General features: G+C 44.6%; 1 protein-coding gene across 3 annotated transcripts in view; it reads left to right on the plus strand.

The window, feature by feature from the left end:
• The window catches only part of LOC141264775 (unconventional myosin-Ig-like), a 443,459-nt gene extending 437,577 nt beyond the window's left edge, over nt 1-5,882 (plus strand). For all 3 annotated transcript variants that reach the window (XM_073677080.1, XM_073677078.1, XM_073677079.1), the window contains one exon: nt 5,646-5,882. In XM_073677080.1, the coding sequence (XP_073533181.1) occupies nt 5,646-5,802 (157 nt within the window). In that variant the 3' untranslated portion in view covers nt 5,803-5,882. The remainder of the gene's footprint in view (nt 1-5,645) is intronic.
• The last annotated feature ends 13,134 nt before the right edge of the window (nt 5,883-19,016 follow it).

Genomic DNA, 19,016 nt, shown 5'->3' on the forward strand with positions numbered 1-19,016 from the left:
TGACTGCCTGCCTGTCTTCCCTGGTCGCCACCCGCTTCCTTACAAGGACTGCCCCCTTGTATAAGTTGCTCAGAGGTTCCGCCTCCCAGACCCGTTACAAGGGGGCAGTAATATAGTAGTTATATTCTTGTACATAGGGGCAGTATTATAGTAGTTATATTCTTGTACATAGGGGGCAGTATTATAGTAGTTATATTATTGTACATAGGGAACAGTATTATAGTAGTTATATTCTTGTACATAGGAGCAGTATTATAGTAGATATATTCTTGCACATAGGAGCAGTATTATAGTACTTATATTCTTGTACATAGGGGCAGTATTATAGTAGTTATATTCTTGTACATAGGGGCAGTATTATAGTAGTTATATTCTTGTACATAGGAGCAGTATTATAGTAGTTATATTCTTGTACATAGGAGCAGTATTATAGTAGTTATATTCTTGTACATAGGGGCAGTATTATAGTAGTTGTATTCTTGTACATAGGGGCAGTATTATAGTAGTTATATTCTTGTACATTGGAGCAGTATTATAGTAGTTATATTCTTGTACATAAGAGCAGTATTATAGTAGTTATATTCTTGTACATAGGGGCAGTATTATAGTAGTTATATTCTTGTACATAGGGGCAGTATTATAGTAGTTATATTCTTGTACATAGGGGGCAGTATTATAGAAATTATATTCTTGTACATAGGGGGCAGTATTATAGTAGTTATATTCTTGTACATAGGGGGCAGTATTATATTAGTTATATTCTTGTACATAGGGGGCAGTATTATATTAGTGACAGTGACAAATGTTTCCTTGGGGCCGATATATCCTGTGTACAGTTGCCCTCAGTCTCCTCATGGAGAGGGGGTTGTGCTTTATCCTGTTGAGGGTGAAAAAACGAATGAATTGAATTATTACTTAGCATTGGAGTATCCTTATGATTGTAGTAATCGACATGTGACTTCTCCCTTCTTAGTGTTGGGTTTATCACTAGTGTTGAGCATTCCGATACTGAGTTCCGATACTGAGTTCCGATACTTTCAGAATATCGAATACCGGAATCGGAAGTTCCCATAATGCCTGCGCTCTGCAGTGTCTCTGAAGGATGACAAGCTGGATGGCAGCGCTCAGCTTACTGTACTTGTCATTTAGTGTAAAGGATTTATTAAAAAAAATAATAGTGTTTTCATGTACCGTATCTTAAAAAAAGCCGGCCGGCAATTCATCAGCGGCATACACCGGTACCCGACAATTTAGAATAGAAGGAATAGAGAATCACACATAGATTAGATACATTGAAACATGTCAGTCACATATATATGAAGTACAGTGACAGTGTTGGTTACTGTACTTGTTATTTAGTGTTAAAGGATTTATTAAAAAAAATAATAGTGTTTTCATGCACCGTCTCTTTAAAAAAGCCGGCCGGCAATTCATCAGCGGCATACACCGGTACCCGACAATTTAGAACAGAAAGAATAAAGCTTCACACATAGATTAGATACATAGAAACATGTCAGTCACATATATAATAAGTACAGTGACAGTGTTGGTTACTGTACTTGTCATTTAGTGTTAAAATAAAGGATTTATTAAAAAAAAAATTGGCGTGGGGTTCCCCTTAATTTTAGTCTCTAGCGGAGGTTAAGCAGACGGCTGGGGCAAATGTTTGAAGCCTGGGAAGGGGGTAATACCCACGGAGCTTCCCAGGCTACTAATATCAGCCCCCAGCTGAATACCTAGCCTTTACTAGCTATTAAAATGGGGGACCCCAAAAAAAATGATGTGGGATCCCCCCTATTTTAATAGCTAGCAAAGGCTAGGCAGACAGCTGGGGGCTGATATTAATAGCCCAGGAAGGGTGCCATGAATATTGGCCCCCTCCCAGGCTAGAAACACCAGCCGTCAGCTGTCGCAGAAATGGCGCATCCATAGGATGCGCCAATTCTGGCACTTAGCCTCGCTCTTCTCACTGCCCTGTAGCGGTGGCAGTGGGGTAATAGGGTTGGGGTTGATGTCAGCTTATAATGCCAGCTGACATCAAGCCCAGGATAGTAATGGAGAGGCGTCTATAAGACACCCCCATTACTAACCCCATAGTCAAAGTTAAAAAACCCCACAAACACCCAGAATAAAGTCCTTTAATTGAAATAAAGACACAATTCTTTATTGTTCTAAATTAAACCATACTTACCATCACGCCCATTCCAGCTGAAGCCAATGTCTTCTGCAATAAAAATAAAATAATAAAGCAACATCATCCTTACCTTTCCATGGTTCCCACGACGGCTCCAGCTCTGCTACATTCACATGACAGGCTGGACCGCAGCAGAACGCTGCCATCCAGCTTGCCATGCCGCAGACACTGAGAAGTTCAGGCATGCTTGTGCTCCTCAGTGTCTGGCTGTGATGACGGCATAAAGATGAGCCGAGGTCATGTCCATTGAACTCGGCTCACCTCATGCACGTCACTGACAACGTGGGAAAATTCTCCTGCGCATGCGGTGAGCGCAGGAGAATTCTCTCACGCTCACTGCAAGCGCAGGAGAATTTATTATATTATTTTTTTTTTTATAAATCCTTTAACACTAAATGACACGTACAGTAACCAACACTATCACTGTACTTCATATATATGTGACTGACATATTTCTATCTATCTAATCTATGTGTGAAGGTCTATTCTTTCTGTTGTAAATTGCCGGGTACCGGTGTATGCCGCTGCTGAATTGCCGGCTTTTCGCGTAATACAATCTACATTATTCTTAGTTGTTTTCCTTCATGTAGAATTAACCTACAAGGAAAGAAAGGGTTTATTTTCATTCCGATATTTGTGTCCCATTGACTTGCATTGGTTTCCGGTATCGGAATCGGCGATATCCGATATTTTTTGGGTATCGGTCCGATCCAATCCGATCCGATATTTCCTGATATCGGAAGGTATCGCTCAACACTATTTATCACATTTTAGGGCCAATTCTTGTTTCTTCTATTTCTATCCGGCTTTTCCTGTTTCCGCCATTGCCGGTGAGGTTTTGGTAATCCAGATGTTTGCCTCACATTTATTATGTGCAATTTTTACGCAAAAGTATTCCAAAACTCTTTCTGCAAATCATGGACTTATGTGTGACATTTTAATGAAATAAATGTCTTTTTTTTATCTACAAAGGTGCAAAAATGGTAAAGAAATAAAGGGTCTTATTACATTTTGTAATATGCGCTATTTAGAAGAATTTGGAGCATAAAACATCAATGAATACCATAAGACAAAAAAAGAAGAGTGACTTAAAAATCCCCCGAAATGATGAATCGGGCCTTTGTGCCCTGGAGATTGTCCCTCTGGCCCGGGCCGGCTCCATCTTCCATGTATTTTTCGGCAGTGTTAATACTAGCAGATCTCTTGTGCGGTATTAATATGTCACATGTGGAGTAGCGGAGCCCAAGCAGTGACAACGTTCCCACTCTCCGCTGATCTTAGTGTTTTTCTAACATTCTGGCAGAACATCGCCCCGCAGAAGACTTGTTACAATTCATGCAATGTGAACAATCCTCTGTGATATAGAGTTTGTTACAATGTATCAGTGCAAGTTCACAAGTCCAGTAATCGACACCGATCCATTAAGCGTAAAAAAACGGATCTGTTGCAAATGGAGGAAAACCGGATGTGTGCAATGTATCAGTCAGAAGCCCAAGCAGGTTATAGATCGGTGTCTCCAGTCCTCCCGGCCCCGACAGATCGTGTTCTCAGGATTTCCTTATTATTGCGCAGGTGATGGAAGAATTATCAAAGTATCAGGAATTCTCTCACCTGTGCGGCACGATGGGAATCCTGAGAACATGATGACTGGAAACACCGATCTATAACCTGCTTGGGCTTCTGACTGATACATTGCGCACATCCGGTTTTCCTCCATTTGCAACAGATCCGTTTTTTTGGCCTAGACTGATACATTGTAGCAAACCCTCCGTTTGATAAGTATTAGGTCAGAAAAAGTTTTTTTTGCCTCTGGATGTGAACAAAATCTCATTCACTTGCAGCAAGCAAAGAACTTGGAAGAGGCAAGGAGCCTAAACATAGACGACGTTTATTAGGGTCATTTCCAGATTATTGGGGGTCTCCACAGAATCGTGTTACATCTGTCCGATTGCTCTTTCTGGTGTTGCAGTGGGGTCCCCGTCACTCGCTCTTGGGTCCCTTCCTGGTGTGAGCGGCACATTAGTCAGTGCTGGCTCCGCTCCCCGCGCTGCAGCTTGTTATAAATAGTATATTCTCTAATGCAATCAATTAAAGTCAATTAGCCGGCGGTGGCACGCAGCCCCAGTCACACAGGCCTTTGTCTCCCCCCCTCATGCTTCCCATTAGAGGCTGAGTGGCCCACAGATAACTATCTGCACCATCAGGGGGGCACAGGATGTGAAGTCAGAAGCCCCCAGTTATGGCTCATCCTTTCTAAATCTCCCTATATAACAATGAGCCCTTGTGACACTGAGCAGAATGGTTAAAGGGTTAATAATGTGGTTCATTGTGGGTCGATTAGAGAGACCCTCCACTCATATTAAAATTTCCGGTGTCACGAACCAGCCCATAAAATCCCAATCACAGTGACACCAGAGCTGAGCTGAAGCCCCTGGTAATAGCCGTATGGAGAGGAGGGGGCAGGACAGCTGTCAGTCACCGCTCTGCTGTCAGTCACCACACTGCTGGGTCAGCCCTGGCATGAGAGGGGCCGGCCAGATGGGCAGCAGTGGTCACATGTGCCCTCTGACCTCAAGGTCATTGGTCAGGGCAGGGCGTCCTTGCAATGCTCTGCAGGTGAATAGTCCGGCGTAATAAGGGGACACTGTGTGCGGAGCAGCAGGGGCCCCAGCTCCATCCAAGCGACTGAGGCTCTTATTATGCAGCCAGTGGCTATCATAGTGGGGGCACTAAGGCAGTTATGGGAGCATTGTGGCTATCATGGCGGCTCCATAGCTATATAAATGCGGGGGCTCTTTGACTATTATGAGGGCACTGACAATGGAGCCCTATGGCTGTCATTATGGGGTTACTTTGACTGAGAATTAAGAAGGCTCTATAACTATCATGGGGATCCGTGGCTGACAATCAGGGAAGCTTTACGGCTATCATTACTGGCACATTGTGGCTATTATGAGGTCGCTGTTACTGACTTTTATGGGGTCTTATGACTATGATTACGGAGACATTCTTCCTTTAATGGGAGCACTGATAATTATGGGGTCCTATGGCTATCAGTGTGGGGGTACTTTGAGAATTAAGGAGGCTGTGTAACTATTGTGGGGACCCTGTGACTGAGGAAAGCTTTATGGCTATGGTTACAGTACTGTGGATGACAATTTCCAGGCTCCATGGCTGTAAAGGGCACTCTGGCTTACCATTGGGGGTCTTCATGGCCATCATGGAGGCGCTGTGACTGGCAGTTATAGGGGCTTTATGGTGGCACCAGGGGGCATAGAGGCTGAACACTGTGGCGCTTCTGTGGCTGTTATTATGGGAGGCATTGTGCTGTTACGTCACATATATGATGGTTTCCACATGGCAGTCTGAAGAAAGGTGCGTGCTGCTTTGGATGTGACTGGAGTAGAACAGTTTCTTCTGTACTGATCTCCACGTCATCTTCTTCCCACAGGACACATCAGGAATTCTCAGTGAAAGTCACCAACTGCATCCAGATGAACGACCGAGGCAGACAGCGAGCGATCTCCGTGGAGATGAGAGCGGACATAGTTCAGCCCGACTTCCGCAGGTGCCGCACCGGTCTGGTGTTGCGCTGGCCGGGGATCTGATCCCAGAACTGAAGAAACGTTGAGAATTTAAAGATTAAACTATCTTATGAAATTGCCAAATAATAAACCTTCCAAGCTCGTGTGGCGGCTCCGGTTCTGTCAGCTCGCTCCGAATGTCACCTGGTGGAGCTGCACTTTGTGCCTCAGAGCTGCATTCCCTTTAATAACTAAAAACAGAAAGTTGCATACAACATTTGCCAAAGTTTGGTCACCCATCCACATACCCATATACAGTTAGGTCCATATATATTTGGACAGAGACAACATTTTTCTAATTTTGGTTCTAGACATTACCACAATTAATTTTACACAAAACAATTCAGATGCAGTTGAAGTTCAGACTTTCAGCTTTCATTTGAGGGTTTCCACATTAAAATTGGATGAAGGGTTTAGGAGTTTCGGCTCCTTAACATGGGCCACCCTGTTTTTAAAGGGACCAAAAGTAATTGGACAATTGACTCCAAGGCTATTTCATGGACAGGTGTGGGCAATCCCTTCGTTATGTCATTCTCAATTAAGCAGATAAAAGGCCTGGAGTTGATGTGAGGTGTGGTGTTTGCATTTGGAAGGTTTTGCTGTGAAGTAAACATGCGGTCAAAGGAGCTCTCCATGCAGGTGAAACAAGCCATCCTTAAGCTGCAAAAACAGAAAAAACCCATCCGAGAAATTGCTACAATATTAGGAGTGGCAAAATCTACAGTTTGGTGCATCCTGAGAAAGAAAGAAAGCACTGGTGAACTCATCAATGCAAAAAGACCTGGGCGCCCACGGAAGACAACAGTGGTGGATGATCGCAGAATAATCTCCACGGTGAAGAGAAACCCCTTCACAACAGCCAACCAAGTGAACAACACTCTCCAGGAGGTAGGCGTATCAATATCCAAATCTACCATAAAGAGAAGACTGCATGAAAGTAACTACAGAGGGTTCACTGCACGGTGCAAGCCACTCATAAGCATCAAGAAGAAAAAGCCTAGACTGGACTTTGCTAAAAAACATCTAAAAAAGCCAGCACAGTTCAGGAAGAACATTCTATGGACAGATGAAACGAAGATCAACCTCTACCAGAATGATGGAGAGAGAAAAGTATGGTGAAGGCGTGGTACAGCTCATGATCCTAAGCATACCACATCATCTGTAAAACATGGCGGAGGCAGTGTGATGGCGCGGGCATGCATGGCTGCCAGTGGCACTGGGTCACTAGTGTTTATTGATGATGTGACACAGGACAGAATCAGCCGAATGAATTCTGATGTCTTCAGAGCCATACTGTGTGCTCAGATCCAGCCAAATGCAGCCAAACTGATCGGTCGTCGTTTCATACTACAGATGGACAATGACCCAAAACATAAAGCCAAAGCAACCCAGGAGTTTATTAAAGCAGAGAAGTGGAATATTCTTGAATGGCCAAGTCAGTCACCTGATCTCAACCCAATTGAGCAGCATTTCACTTGTTAAAGACTAAACTTCAGACAGAAAGGCCCACAAACAAACAGCAACTGAAAACCGCCACAGTGAAGGCCTGGCCGAGCATCAAAAAGGAGGAAACCCAGCGTCTGGTGATGTCCATGAGTTCAAGACTTCAGGCAGTCATTGCCAACAAAGGGTTTTCAACCAAGTACTAGAAATGAACATTTTATTTACAATTATTTAATCTGTCCAATTACTTTTGGTCCCTTTAAAAACAGGGTGGCACATGTTAAGGAGCTGAAACTCCTAAACCCTTCATCCAATTTTAATGTGGATACCCTCAAATGAAAGCGGAAAGTCTGAACTTCAACTGCATCTGAATTGTTTTGTGTAAAATTCATTGTGGTAATGTCTAGAACCAAAACTAGAAAAATGTTGTCTCTGTCCAAATATATATGGACCTAACTGTAAGTATTCACAGAGCGTCTCTGCTCTCACCGCCCCCTCCCCCGTGTTCCTCCCATAGTCACTGCCTAAATAGGTACTAGACACCCCCACATTAAAAGGCCGACGTTATAGAGCAGCTTAATATTCAATCCCTTTTATTGCTCCCTCATTCTATAGGTTAAATGAAATAGCAGGAAGGTCACTTAAAAAAGGACACATTGTGTGATGCTTATGGAGGGTCTGAGGGGGACAGGAAAAAACATGGAATAAAACTCGCCCCTGCACTAAGCGGAGCTCCATGGATCGGTGTTGTACCTGAGATTATACTGATGGTGGAAGCAGCGTCCAGGATCTGCAGGACCAGGACCATCTGTCTCCTGCCGCTGCCTGACTCCATGTCTGAAGATGCCAAGGATTGGGAAAGAGACTACGGCATAATCCGACCTGCACAGCAAGCGTCAGCTCTGCAGCCGGACTGCCTCACTGTAACAAATCGTCAGAATGAAAACCTCTCATTATACGTCTCAAAGCTGAAGGCTTCATACATTTGTATCCAGTATAAACAATCCTCATCTCCCAGCACAAATCTCTTCCGTACTCCAGGCTGATAGCCCTGCACTGATACATTGTAACAAACTATCAACTGCGTGAGCAACACCAGGGGAAGATGGGATTTTAGCCTTTGGAGTTAAATAATTATTGTCTCCATTCACTGACCAGAAGCAAAACTCTTGAAAAATAAATTATATTAAAGCATTGCAACGGTTTTATAACTTTTGTTCTCTCTCTCTCCACATACAGAGATACATGATAAGATTCTGTCCGCAGCCACCACTAGGGGGAGCTCCCTGTATACAGAGATACATGATAAGATCCTGTCTGCAGCCACCACTAGGGGGAGCTCCCTGTATACAGAGATACATGATAAGATTCTGTCTGCAGCCACCACTAGGGGGAGCTCCCTGTATACAGAGATACATGATAAGATTCTGTCTGCAGCCACCACTAGGAGGAGCTCCCTGTATACAGAGATACATGATAAGATTCTCTCTGCAGCCACCACTAGGGGGAGCTCCCTGTATACAAAGATACATGATAAGATTCTGTCTGCAGCCACCAGTAGGGGGAGCTTCCTGTATACAGAGATGCATGATAAGATTCTGTCTGCAGCTACCACTAGGGGGAGCTCCCTGTATACAGAGATACATGATAAGACTCTGTCTGCAGCCACCACTAGGGGGAGCTCCCTGTATACAGAGATACATGATAAGACTCTGTCTGCAGCCACCAGTAGGGGGAGCTCTCTGTATACAGAGATACATGATAAGATCCTGTCTGCAGCCGCCACTAGGGGGAGCTCCCTGTATACAGAGATACATGATAAGATTCTGTCTGCAGCCACCACTAGGGGGAGCTTCCTGTATACAGAGATACGTGATAAGATTCTGTCTGCAGCCACCACTAGGGGGAGCTTCCTGTATACAGAGATACGTGATAAGACTCTGTCTGCAGCCACCACTAGGGGGAGCTCCCTGTATACAGAGATACGTGATAAGATCCTGTCTGCAGTCACCAGTAGAGGGAGCTCCCTGTATACAGAGATACATGATAAGATTCTGTCTGCAACCACCACTAGGGGGAACTCCCTGTATACAGAGAAACATGATAAAATCCTGTCTCCAGCCACCACTAGGGGGAGCTCCCTGTATACAGAGATACATGATAAGATCCTGTCTGCAGCCACCACTCGCGGGAGCTCCCTATATATAGAGATACATGATAAGATCCTGTCTGCAGCCACCACTAGGTGGAGCTCCCTGTATACAGAGATATATGATAAGATTCTGTCTGCAGCCACCACTAGGGGGAGATCCCTGTATACAGACATACATGATAAGATTCTGTCGGCAGCCACCACTAGGGGGAGCTCCCTGTATATAGAGATACATGATAAGATTCTGTCTGCAGCCACCACTAGAGGGAGCTCCCTGTATACAGAGATACATGATAAGATCCTGTCGGCAGCCACCACTAGGGAGAGCTCCCTGTATAGAGATACATGATAAGATTCTGTCTGCAGCCACCACTAGGGGGAGCTCCCTGTATACAGAGATACATGATAAGATCCTGTCTGCAGCCACCACTAGGGGGAGCTCCCTGTATACAGAGATACATGATAAGATCCTGTCTGCAGCCACCACTAGGGGGAGCTCACTGTATACAGAGATACATGATAAGATCCTGTCTGCAGCCACCACTAGGGAGAGCTCCCTGTATAGAGATACATGATAAGATTCTGTCTGCAGCCACCACTAGAGGGAGCTCCCTGTATACAGAGATACATGATAAGATCCTGTCTGCAGCCACCACTAGGGGGAGCTCCCTGTATACAGAGATACATGATAAGATCCTGTCTGCAGCCACCACTAGGGGGAGCTCCCTGTATACAGAGATACATCATAAGATCCTGTCTGCAGCCACCACTAGGGGGAGCTCCCTGTATACAGAGATACATGATAAGATTCTGTCTGCAGCCACCACTAGGGGGAGCTCCCTGTATACAGAGATACATGATAAGATCCTGTCTGCAGCCACCACTAGGGGGAGCTCCCTGTATACAGAGATACATGATAAGATTCTGTCTGCAGCCACCACTAGAGGGAGCTCCCTGTATACAGAGATACATGATAAGATCCTGTCGGCAGCCACCACTAGGGAGAGCTCCCTGTATAGAGATACATGATAAGATTCTATCTGCAGCCACCACTAGGGGGAGCTCCCTGTATACAGAGATACATCATAAGATCCTGTCTGCAGCCACCACTAGGGGGAGCTCCCTGTATACAGAGATACATGATAAGATTCTGTCTGCAGCCACCACTAGGGGGAGCTCCCTGTATACAGAGATACATGATAAGATTCTATCTGCAGACACCACTAGGGGGAGCTCCCTGTATACAGAGATACATGATAAGATTCTGTCAGCAGCCACCACTAGGGGAGCTCCCTGTATACAGAGATACATGATAAGATCCTGTCTGCAGCCACCAGTAGGGGGAGCTCCCTGTATACAGAGATACATGATAAGATTCTGTCTGCAGCCACCACTAGTGGGAGCTCCTTGTATACAGAGATACAGGATAAGATCGTGTCTGCTGTCACCACTAGGGGGAGCTCCCTGCATACACAGATACAGGATACGATCTGCAGATTGCTTAGGCTGATACATAGTAACACATTTTCAGCTTTGTCATCTGATTTTTAGATGTTGCTGCGGACTCTTTCCTGTTGGATTCAAGAATAATTTCCAAACCCATCGTGCAATGTGAAGTAAAGACGACAGAACAGAAATCCATTTTTATCATTTTATTGAAAAGTGCCACTGTCCCATCAGTAGGAGGGTGAGAGCGCCCCCTGCCCTGACAGTGCCCCCCACATTACCCGCGGTACCCAGCCTTGATCCAGCAACCACACATCCTGCACAGACAAGACAAACCTACAAGTATCCATTTTATTTCCCCTCCCCCTTCTCAAAAATGTCCCAACCGCCTTCCTCTGCTCCCAGCCCCATCCTGACATCTACATGTACACGTCATACACGGGCGGCCATATTGTGTCTTCACGGTACTTCCTGAGGTGAAGCTTTTAGTGCTTGTCCCGCAATCCAATGTAAAGTACAAGGAGCCCCGACCTCCCTCTCCTGATCCAGGCGAGGGCCGGAAAGCGGACGGAGGCTTCTACTTATCCTTTTTTGTAGTTTCTGGAGCCGCGATGAGGCTCGTCAAGAAGAAAACAAGAATTTCCAGTGTCGGCACATAGAAAAAAAGTCTACAAACAAAACGCGCGTCGTCCATAGAAACACAAAAGAAGCCGCCAGAAGAGGACTTTACTTTTTTCTGACTTTTTTTTTTTTTTTTTACTTTTTTTTTTACATTTTTTTCTGTTCCCTTATAAATTAAATAATTTACAAATTGTGGGAAAAAAATCTTCAAACACGGAATTCATGCAGCACACACACCGAGACATGAAAATATCATCACCGCCTCTAATATATACAGTTCTGTGCCGCGCTCCACCGCCACGGTATAGGGCAGCTATCCAGTGTGGCGACATGTAAGTGCCGAGTGGCTCCATTCACATTGAAGCGTTTCTATTATATCCACAACATCATTGAGGGGAGAGAGGCGCGGATTCAGCTGATCCATTGCCGCAGACAGGGGATGCAAAAAAGAAAACTCCCACCATTGTTAAATTCGGGGACATCAATGTGCTCATCTCTGATCAGGAGACTTCCTACATTATTAGCAATACTCGGCCCAGGGGGGTTCTCAACATTGTCAGCCCAGACCTGTGAATGATAAATAATCACCCCCAAAAAATAAAATCTGTTCAGGATTGATTAAACATGGCTGCTTTCTCCTGGAAACAGCGCCCCAACTGTCCTCAGGTTGTGTGTGGTATTGCAGCTCATTCCCATACACTACAGTGAAGCTGATCAGGTCATTGCCAGTCACCATCACCGGGACACACATCCGCAAAATTTTATATTTTTTCCTCCATATAATAAAATAAATAAACTCTTAATTTTTAAGCAAATCTCATTTGACCCCAGAGCTGCTCGGAGCAGATACAGATATTGCTGGTAATGATGGGATGAAGCCTCTTAGCTATGAAATAGTTATCAGCAGAGCCGGCTGTACGGGGGGGGGGGGACACACATTTTTTTCAAGTTTCTCAAAGTTTAAGTTTTTCCCTTGTTTCACTGCAAAAAGTCTGTGCAGAATGTAGAGTCAGTCTGCTCTGCAGCTAATAATAATACAAGTCTGAACAGTACAGAGAGGTAATCAAATCTACTATACAGCAGATAACACAGGCGTTCAGCATGGACAGTCAGTCTACTGTGCAGAAAACAGATGCAGTCTACTGTACAGCAAATAATACATGTATATGCAAAACAAAGATGCAGTTTACTACACAGCAGATAATACATGTCTGTGCAAAATACAGATGCAGTCTACTGCACAGCAGATAATACATGTCTGTGCAAAATACAGATGCAGTCTACTGCACAGCAGATAATACATGTCTGTGCAGAACAGAGATGATGTCTACTGCACAGCAGATAATACATGTCTGTGCAGAACAGAGATGAAGTCTACTGTACAGCAGATAATACATGTCTGTGCAAAATACAGATGCAGTCTACTGCACAGCAGATAATACATGTCTGTGCAAAATACAGATGCAGTCTACTGCACAGCAGATAATACATGTCTGTGCAGAACAGAGATGATGTCTACTGTACAGCAGATAATACATGTCTGTGCAGAACAGAGATGATGTCTACTGCACAGCAGATAATACATGTCTGTGCAGAACAGAGATGATGTCTACTGTACAGCAAATAATACATGTATATGCAAAACAAAGATGCAGTTTACTCCACAGCAGATAATACATGTCTGTGCAAAATACAGATGCAGTCTACTGCACAGCAGATAATACATGTCTGTGCAGAACAGAGATGATGTCTACTGCACAGCAGATAATACATGTCTGTGCAGAACAGAGATGAAGTCTACTGTACAGCAGATAATACATGTCTGTGCAGAACAGAGATGATGTCTACTGCACAGCAGATAATACATGTCTGTGCAGAACAGAGATGAAGTCTACTGCACAGCAGATAATACATGTCTGTGCAGAACAGAGATGAAGTCTACTGCACAGCAGATAATACATGTATGTGCAGAGCAGAGATGAAGTCTACTGTACAGCAGATAATACATGTCTGTGCAGAACAGAGATGAAGTCTACTGCACAGCAGATAATACATGTCTGTGCAGAGCAGAGATGAAGTCTACTGTACAGCAGATAATACATGTCTGTGCAGAACAGAGATGAAGTCTGCTGTACAGCAGATAATACATGTCTGTGCAGAACAGAGATGAAGTCTACTGCACAGCGGATAATACATGTCTGTGCAGAACAGAGATGAAGTCTACTGTACAGCAGATAATACATGTCTGTGCAGAGCAGAGATGAAGTCTACTGCACAGCGGATAATACATGTCTGTGCAGAACAGAGATGAAGTCTACTGCACAGCAGATAATACATGTATGTGCAGAGCAGAGATGAAGTCTACTGCACAGCGGATAATACATGTCTGTGCTGAACAGAGATGAAGTCTACTGCACAGCGGATAATACATGTCTGTGCAGAACAGAGATGAAGTCTACTGCACAGCAGATACTACATGTCTGTGCAGAACAGAGATGAAGTCTACTGTACAGCAGATAATACATGTCTGTGCAGAACAGAGATGAAGTCTACTGCACAGCAGATAATACATGTATGTGCAGAACAGAGATGAAGTCTACTGCACAGCAGATAATACATGTATGTGCAGAACAGAGATGAAGTCTACTGCACAGCAGATAATACATGTCTGTGCAGAACAGAGATGAAGTCTACTGCACAGCAGATAATACATGTATGGGCAGAACAGAGATGAAGTCTACTGCACAGCAGATAATACATGTATGTGCAGAACAGAGATGAAGTCTACTGCACAGCAGATAATACATGTCTGTGCAGAACAGAGATGAAGTCTACTGCACAGCAGATAATACATGTCTGTGCAGAACAGAGATGAAGTCTACTGTACAGCAGATAATACATGTATGGGCAGAACAGAGATGAAGTCTACTGCACAGCAGATAATACATGTATGTGCAGAACAGAGATGAAGTCTACTGCACAGCAGATAATACATGTCTGTGCAGAACAGAGATGAAGTCTACTGCACAGCAGATATTACATGTATGGGCAGAACAGAGATGAAGTCTACTGCACAGCGGATAATACATGTCTGTGCAGAACAGAGATGAAGTCTACTGCACAGCAGTTAATACATGTCTGTGCAGAACAGAGATGAAGTCTACTGTACAGCAGATAATACATGTCTGTGCAGAACAGAGATGAAGTCTACTGCACAGCAGATAATACATGTCTGTGCAGAACAGAGATGAAGTCTACTGCACAGCAGATAATACATGTCTGTGCAGAACAGAGATGAAGTCTACTGTACAGCAGATAATACATGTCTGTGCAGAACAGAGATGAAGTCTACTGTACAGCAGATAATACATGTGTGTGCAGAGCAGAGATGAAGTCTACTGCACAGCAGATAATACATGTCTGTGCAGAGCAGAGATGAAGTCTACTGTACAGCAGATAATACATGTCTGTGCAGAACAGAGATGAAGTCTACTGCACAGCAGATAATACATGTCTGTGCAGAACAGAGATGAAGTCTACTGCACAGCAGATAATACATGTCTGTGCAGAACAGAGATGAAGTCTACTGTACAGCAGATAATACATGTCTGTGCAGAGCAGAGATGAAGTCTACTGCACAGCAGATAATACATGTCTGTGCAGAACAGAGATGATGTCTACTGCACAGCAGATAATACATGTCTGTGCAGAACAGAGATGAAGTCTACTGTACAGCAGATAATACATGTCTGTGCAGAGCAGAGATGAAGTCTACTGCACAGCAGATAATACATGTCTGTGCAGAACAGAGATGATGTCTACTGCACAGCAGATAATACATGTCTGTGCAGAACAGAGATGAAGTCTACTGTACAGCAGATAATACATGTCTGTGCAGAACAGAGATGATGTCTACTGCACAGCAGATAATACATGTCTGTGCAGAACAGAGATGAAGTCTACTGTACAGCAGATAATACATGTCTGTGCAGAGCAGAGATGAAGTCTACTGCACAGCAGATAATACATGTCTGTGCAGAGCAGAGATGAAGTCTACTGCACAGCAGATAATACATGTCTGTGCAGAGCAGAGATGAAGTCTACTGTACAGCAGATAATACATGTCTGTGCAGAACAGAGATGAAGTCTACTGCACAGCAGATAATACATGTCTGTGCAGAACAGAGATGAAGTCTACTGCACAGCAGATAATACATGTCTGTGCAGAACAGAGATGAAGTCTACTGTACAGCAGATAATACATGTCTGTGCAGAACAGAGATGAAGTCTACTGTACAGCAGATAATACATGTCTGTGCAGAGCAGAGATGAAGTCTACGGCACAGCAGATAATACATGTATGTGCAGAACAGAGATGAAGTCTACTGTACAGCAGATAATACATGTCTGCAGAGCAGAGATGAAGTCTACTGTACAGCAGATAATACATGTCTGTGCAGAACAGAGATGATGTCTACTGCACAGCAGATAATACATGTCTGTGCAGAACAGAGATGAAGTCTACTGTACAGCAGATAATACATGTCTGTGCAGAACAGAGATGAAGTCTACTGTACAGCAGATAATACATGTCTGTGCAGAACAGAGATGAAGTCTACGGCACAGCAGATAATACATGTCTGTGCAGAACAGAGATTAAGTCTACTGTACAGCAGATAATACATGTCTGTGCAGAACAGAGATGAAGTCTACTGCACAGCAGATAATACATGTCTGTGCAGAGCAGAGATGAAGTCTACTGTACAGCAGATAATACATGTCTGTGCAGAACAGAGATGAAGTCTACTGCACAGCAGATAATACATGTCTGTGCAGAACAGAGATGAAGTCTACTGCACAGCAGATAATACATGTATGTGCAGAGCAGAGATGAAGTCTACTGTACAGCAGATAATACATGTCTGTGCAGAACAGAGATGAAGTCTACTGCACAGCAGATAATACATGTCTGTGCAGAGCAGAGATGAAGTCTACTGTACAGCAGATAATACATGTCTGTGCAGAACAGAGATGAAGTCTACTGCACAGCAGATAATACATGTCTGTGCAGAGCAGAGATGAAGTCTACTGCACAGCGGATAATACATGTCTGTGCAGAACAGAGATGAAGTCTACTGCACAGCAGATATTACATGTCTGTGCAGAACAGAGATGAAGTCTACTGCACAGCAGATAATACATGTCTGTGCAGAACAGAGATGAAGTCTACTGCACAGCAGATAATACATGTCTGTGCAGAACAGAGATGAAGTCTACTGCACAGCGGATAATACATGTCTGTGCAGAACAGAGATGAAGTCTACTGTACAGCAGATAATACATGTCTGTGCAGAGCAGAGATGAAGTCTACTGCACAGCGGATAATACATGTCTGTGCAGAACAGAGATGAAGTCTACTGCACAGCAGATAATACATGTCTGTGCAGAACAGAGATGAAGTCTACTGCACAGCAGATAATACATGTATGTGCAGAGCAGAGATGAAGTCTACTGTACAGCGGATAATACATGTCTGTGCAGAACAGAGATGAAGTCTACTGTACAGCAGATAATACATGTCTGTGCAGAACAGAGATGAAGTCTACTGCACAGCGGATAATACATGTCTGTGCAGAACAGAGATGAAGTCTACTGTACAGCAGATAATACATGTCTGTGCAGAGCAGAGATGAAGTCTACTGCACAGCGGATAATACATGTCTGTGCAGAACAGAGATGAAGTCTACTGCACAGCAGATAATACATGTCTGTGCAGAACAGAGATGAAGTCTACTGCACAGCAGATAATACATGTATGTGCAGAACAGAGATGAAGTCTACTGCACAGCGGATAATACATGTCTGTGCAGAACAGAGATGAAGTCTACTGCACAGCAGATAATACATGTATGTGCAGAGCAGAGATGAAGTCTGCACAGCGGATAATACATGTCTGTGCAGTACAGCAAGACTTCTTACTAGACAGCAGATAACACAAGTCTAAGCAACACAGAGATGCAGTCCATTTTACTGCAGATAATACAGGTCTGGGCAGCAAATAATACAAGTCAGTGCAACATGGAGAGGCAGTTTACTGCACAGCAGGTAGTACAAGTCTGCAGCAGAAAGATGCAGGATACTTTACAGAAGATAATACGAGTCTGTGCAGCAAACAAATTCATTTGACTGTACTACAGATAATGCAAGTCTGTGCAGCATAAAGAGGCAGTCTATTGTAAAACAAACTACTAGTATGTGTTGCTTGGAGATGCAGTCTACTGTACAGCATATAATACAACTCTGTGCAGTATTAAGATGCACTCTACTGTACAGTAGATAATACAGGTCTGTGCATCACGGAGATGCAGTCTACTATACAGCAGATAAAAGTTTATACAACATGGAGACGCAGTCTTCTGCACAGCAGATAATACAAGTCTGTGTAGTCTGGGGAAGCAGTCTAATGTACAGAAGATCAAGTGCCTGTGAGCGCAGTAGTGAGAAGCGCTCTCCGGTGGCCGGTGCACAGTACTGGTTATACTGGGGGATGCCACAATGGCTCATACACCTTAGGGGAGAGTCGGAGAAACCTGCTGGGGCCGGCGGACCACCTAATGCATTGGGGTGTCCTGAAGCACCCGACTGCAGGTGCTGGGGGGAACATGCCCAATTTCTTGCTCCTGCGGGAGATCAGGCTCCCAGAGGTACGACGCCGGCTTATGACCCATCAGTGTGACCAGTGTGGACGTAAAACATGGGCGGCCGGCAGTACAGAGCCCCAGGATGACCCCTCTGCTCTGCACACGTCTCCCATCACTACCCGTTATATACATGGCACCCCTATAGTCAGGCGGCCCCCCACGCCTGCGCTGCCGGTGACTCAAACATACCATGACGTGCAGATGTCACCCCACCTGGCAGCCGGTAATAATAAGGATCCGCTCATCACTGGTGACTGCGCTGCTCACGGATCTGGCAGCCCCCCAAAACCAGACCAATATGGCTGCTGATCATAACTGCATACTCAGCCATCTCTTACATGCCCCCTCCAATTCTTGTGGTCCCCCCCGCTCGGGAGCCGTTCTCTAGAAATGTTATTTTTGTTCTTTTCTCTCCCCGGTTCTCGCTCTGCAGACACAGGCAGAGATGTAGGTCACCCCCCCAGATTGGAGTGCGTCCGGGGGGCACAATTAGCACCCGGCTCCATGGTATCTCAGCGCACAGCCCACAATCCTGGCACATGAACACACGTGAGCGGCGAGATCACCCCAGCAGCGCCCCAAAAATACACAATGCACAGCGGAAATAGATACAACCTGGGCGTCCCCCTCCTGGGATCAAATAAATAAATAAATAAATGCCCCCTACATCCAAACAACAATCCAACCCATTCATTTATTAGAGACTTAGGTACCCGGTGCCTCGTGCATCTAAATCCCGGATCAGCCCTGAAGATGGCCACCGATATAGAGAACAGCGACGGGCAGCCCCCCTGCAAAATACCACACATTGCACGAAAGCTATCACATCTGCATTGGACACATGGGGGCATTAATAGGGAGACCCCACGCCATCA

Source organism: Phyllobates terribilis, unplaced genomic scaffold, assembly GCF_046119375.1.
Source record: "Phyllobates terribilis strain yellow unplaced genomic scaffold, ASM4611937v1 Scaffold_4__5_contigs__length_816908805, whole genome shotgun sequence".
In the NCBI taxonomy this organism is placed as follows: Eukaryota; Metazoa; Chordata; class Amphibia; order Anura; family Dendrobatidae; genus Phyllobates; species Phyllobates terribilis.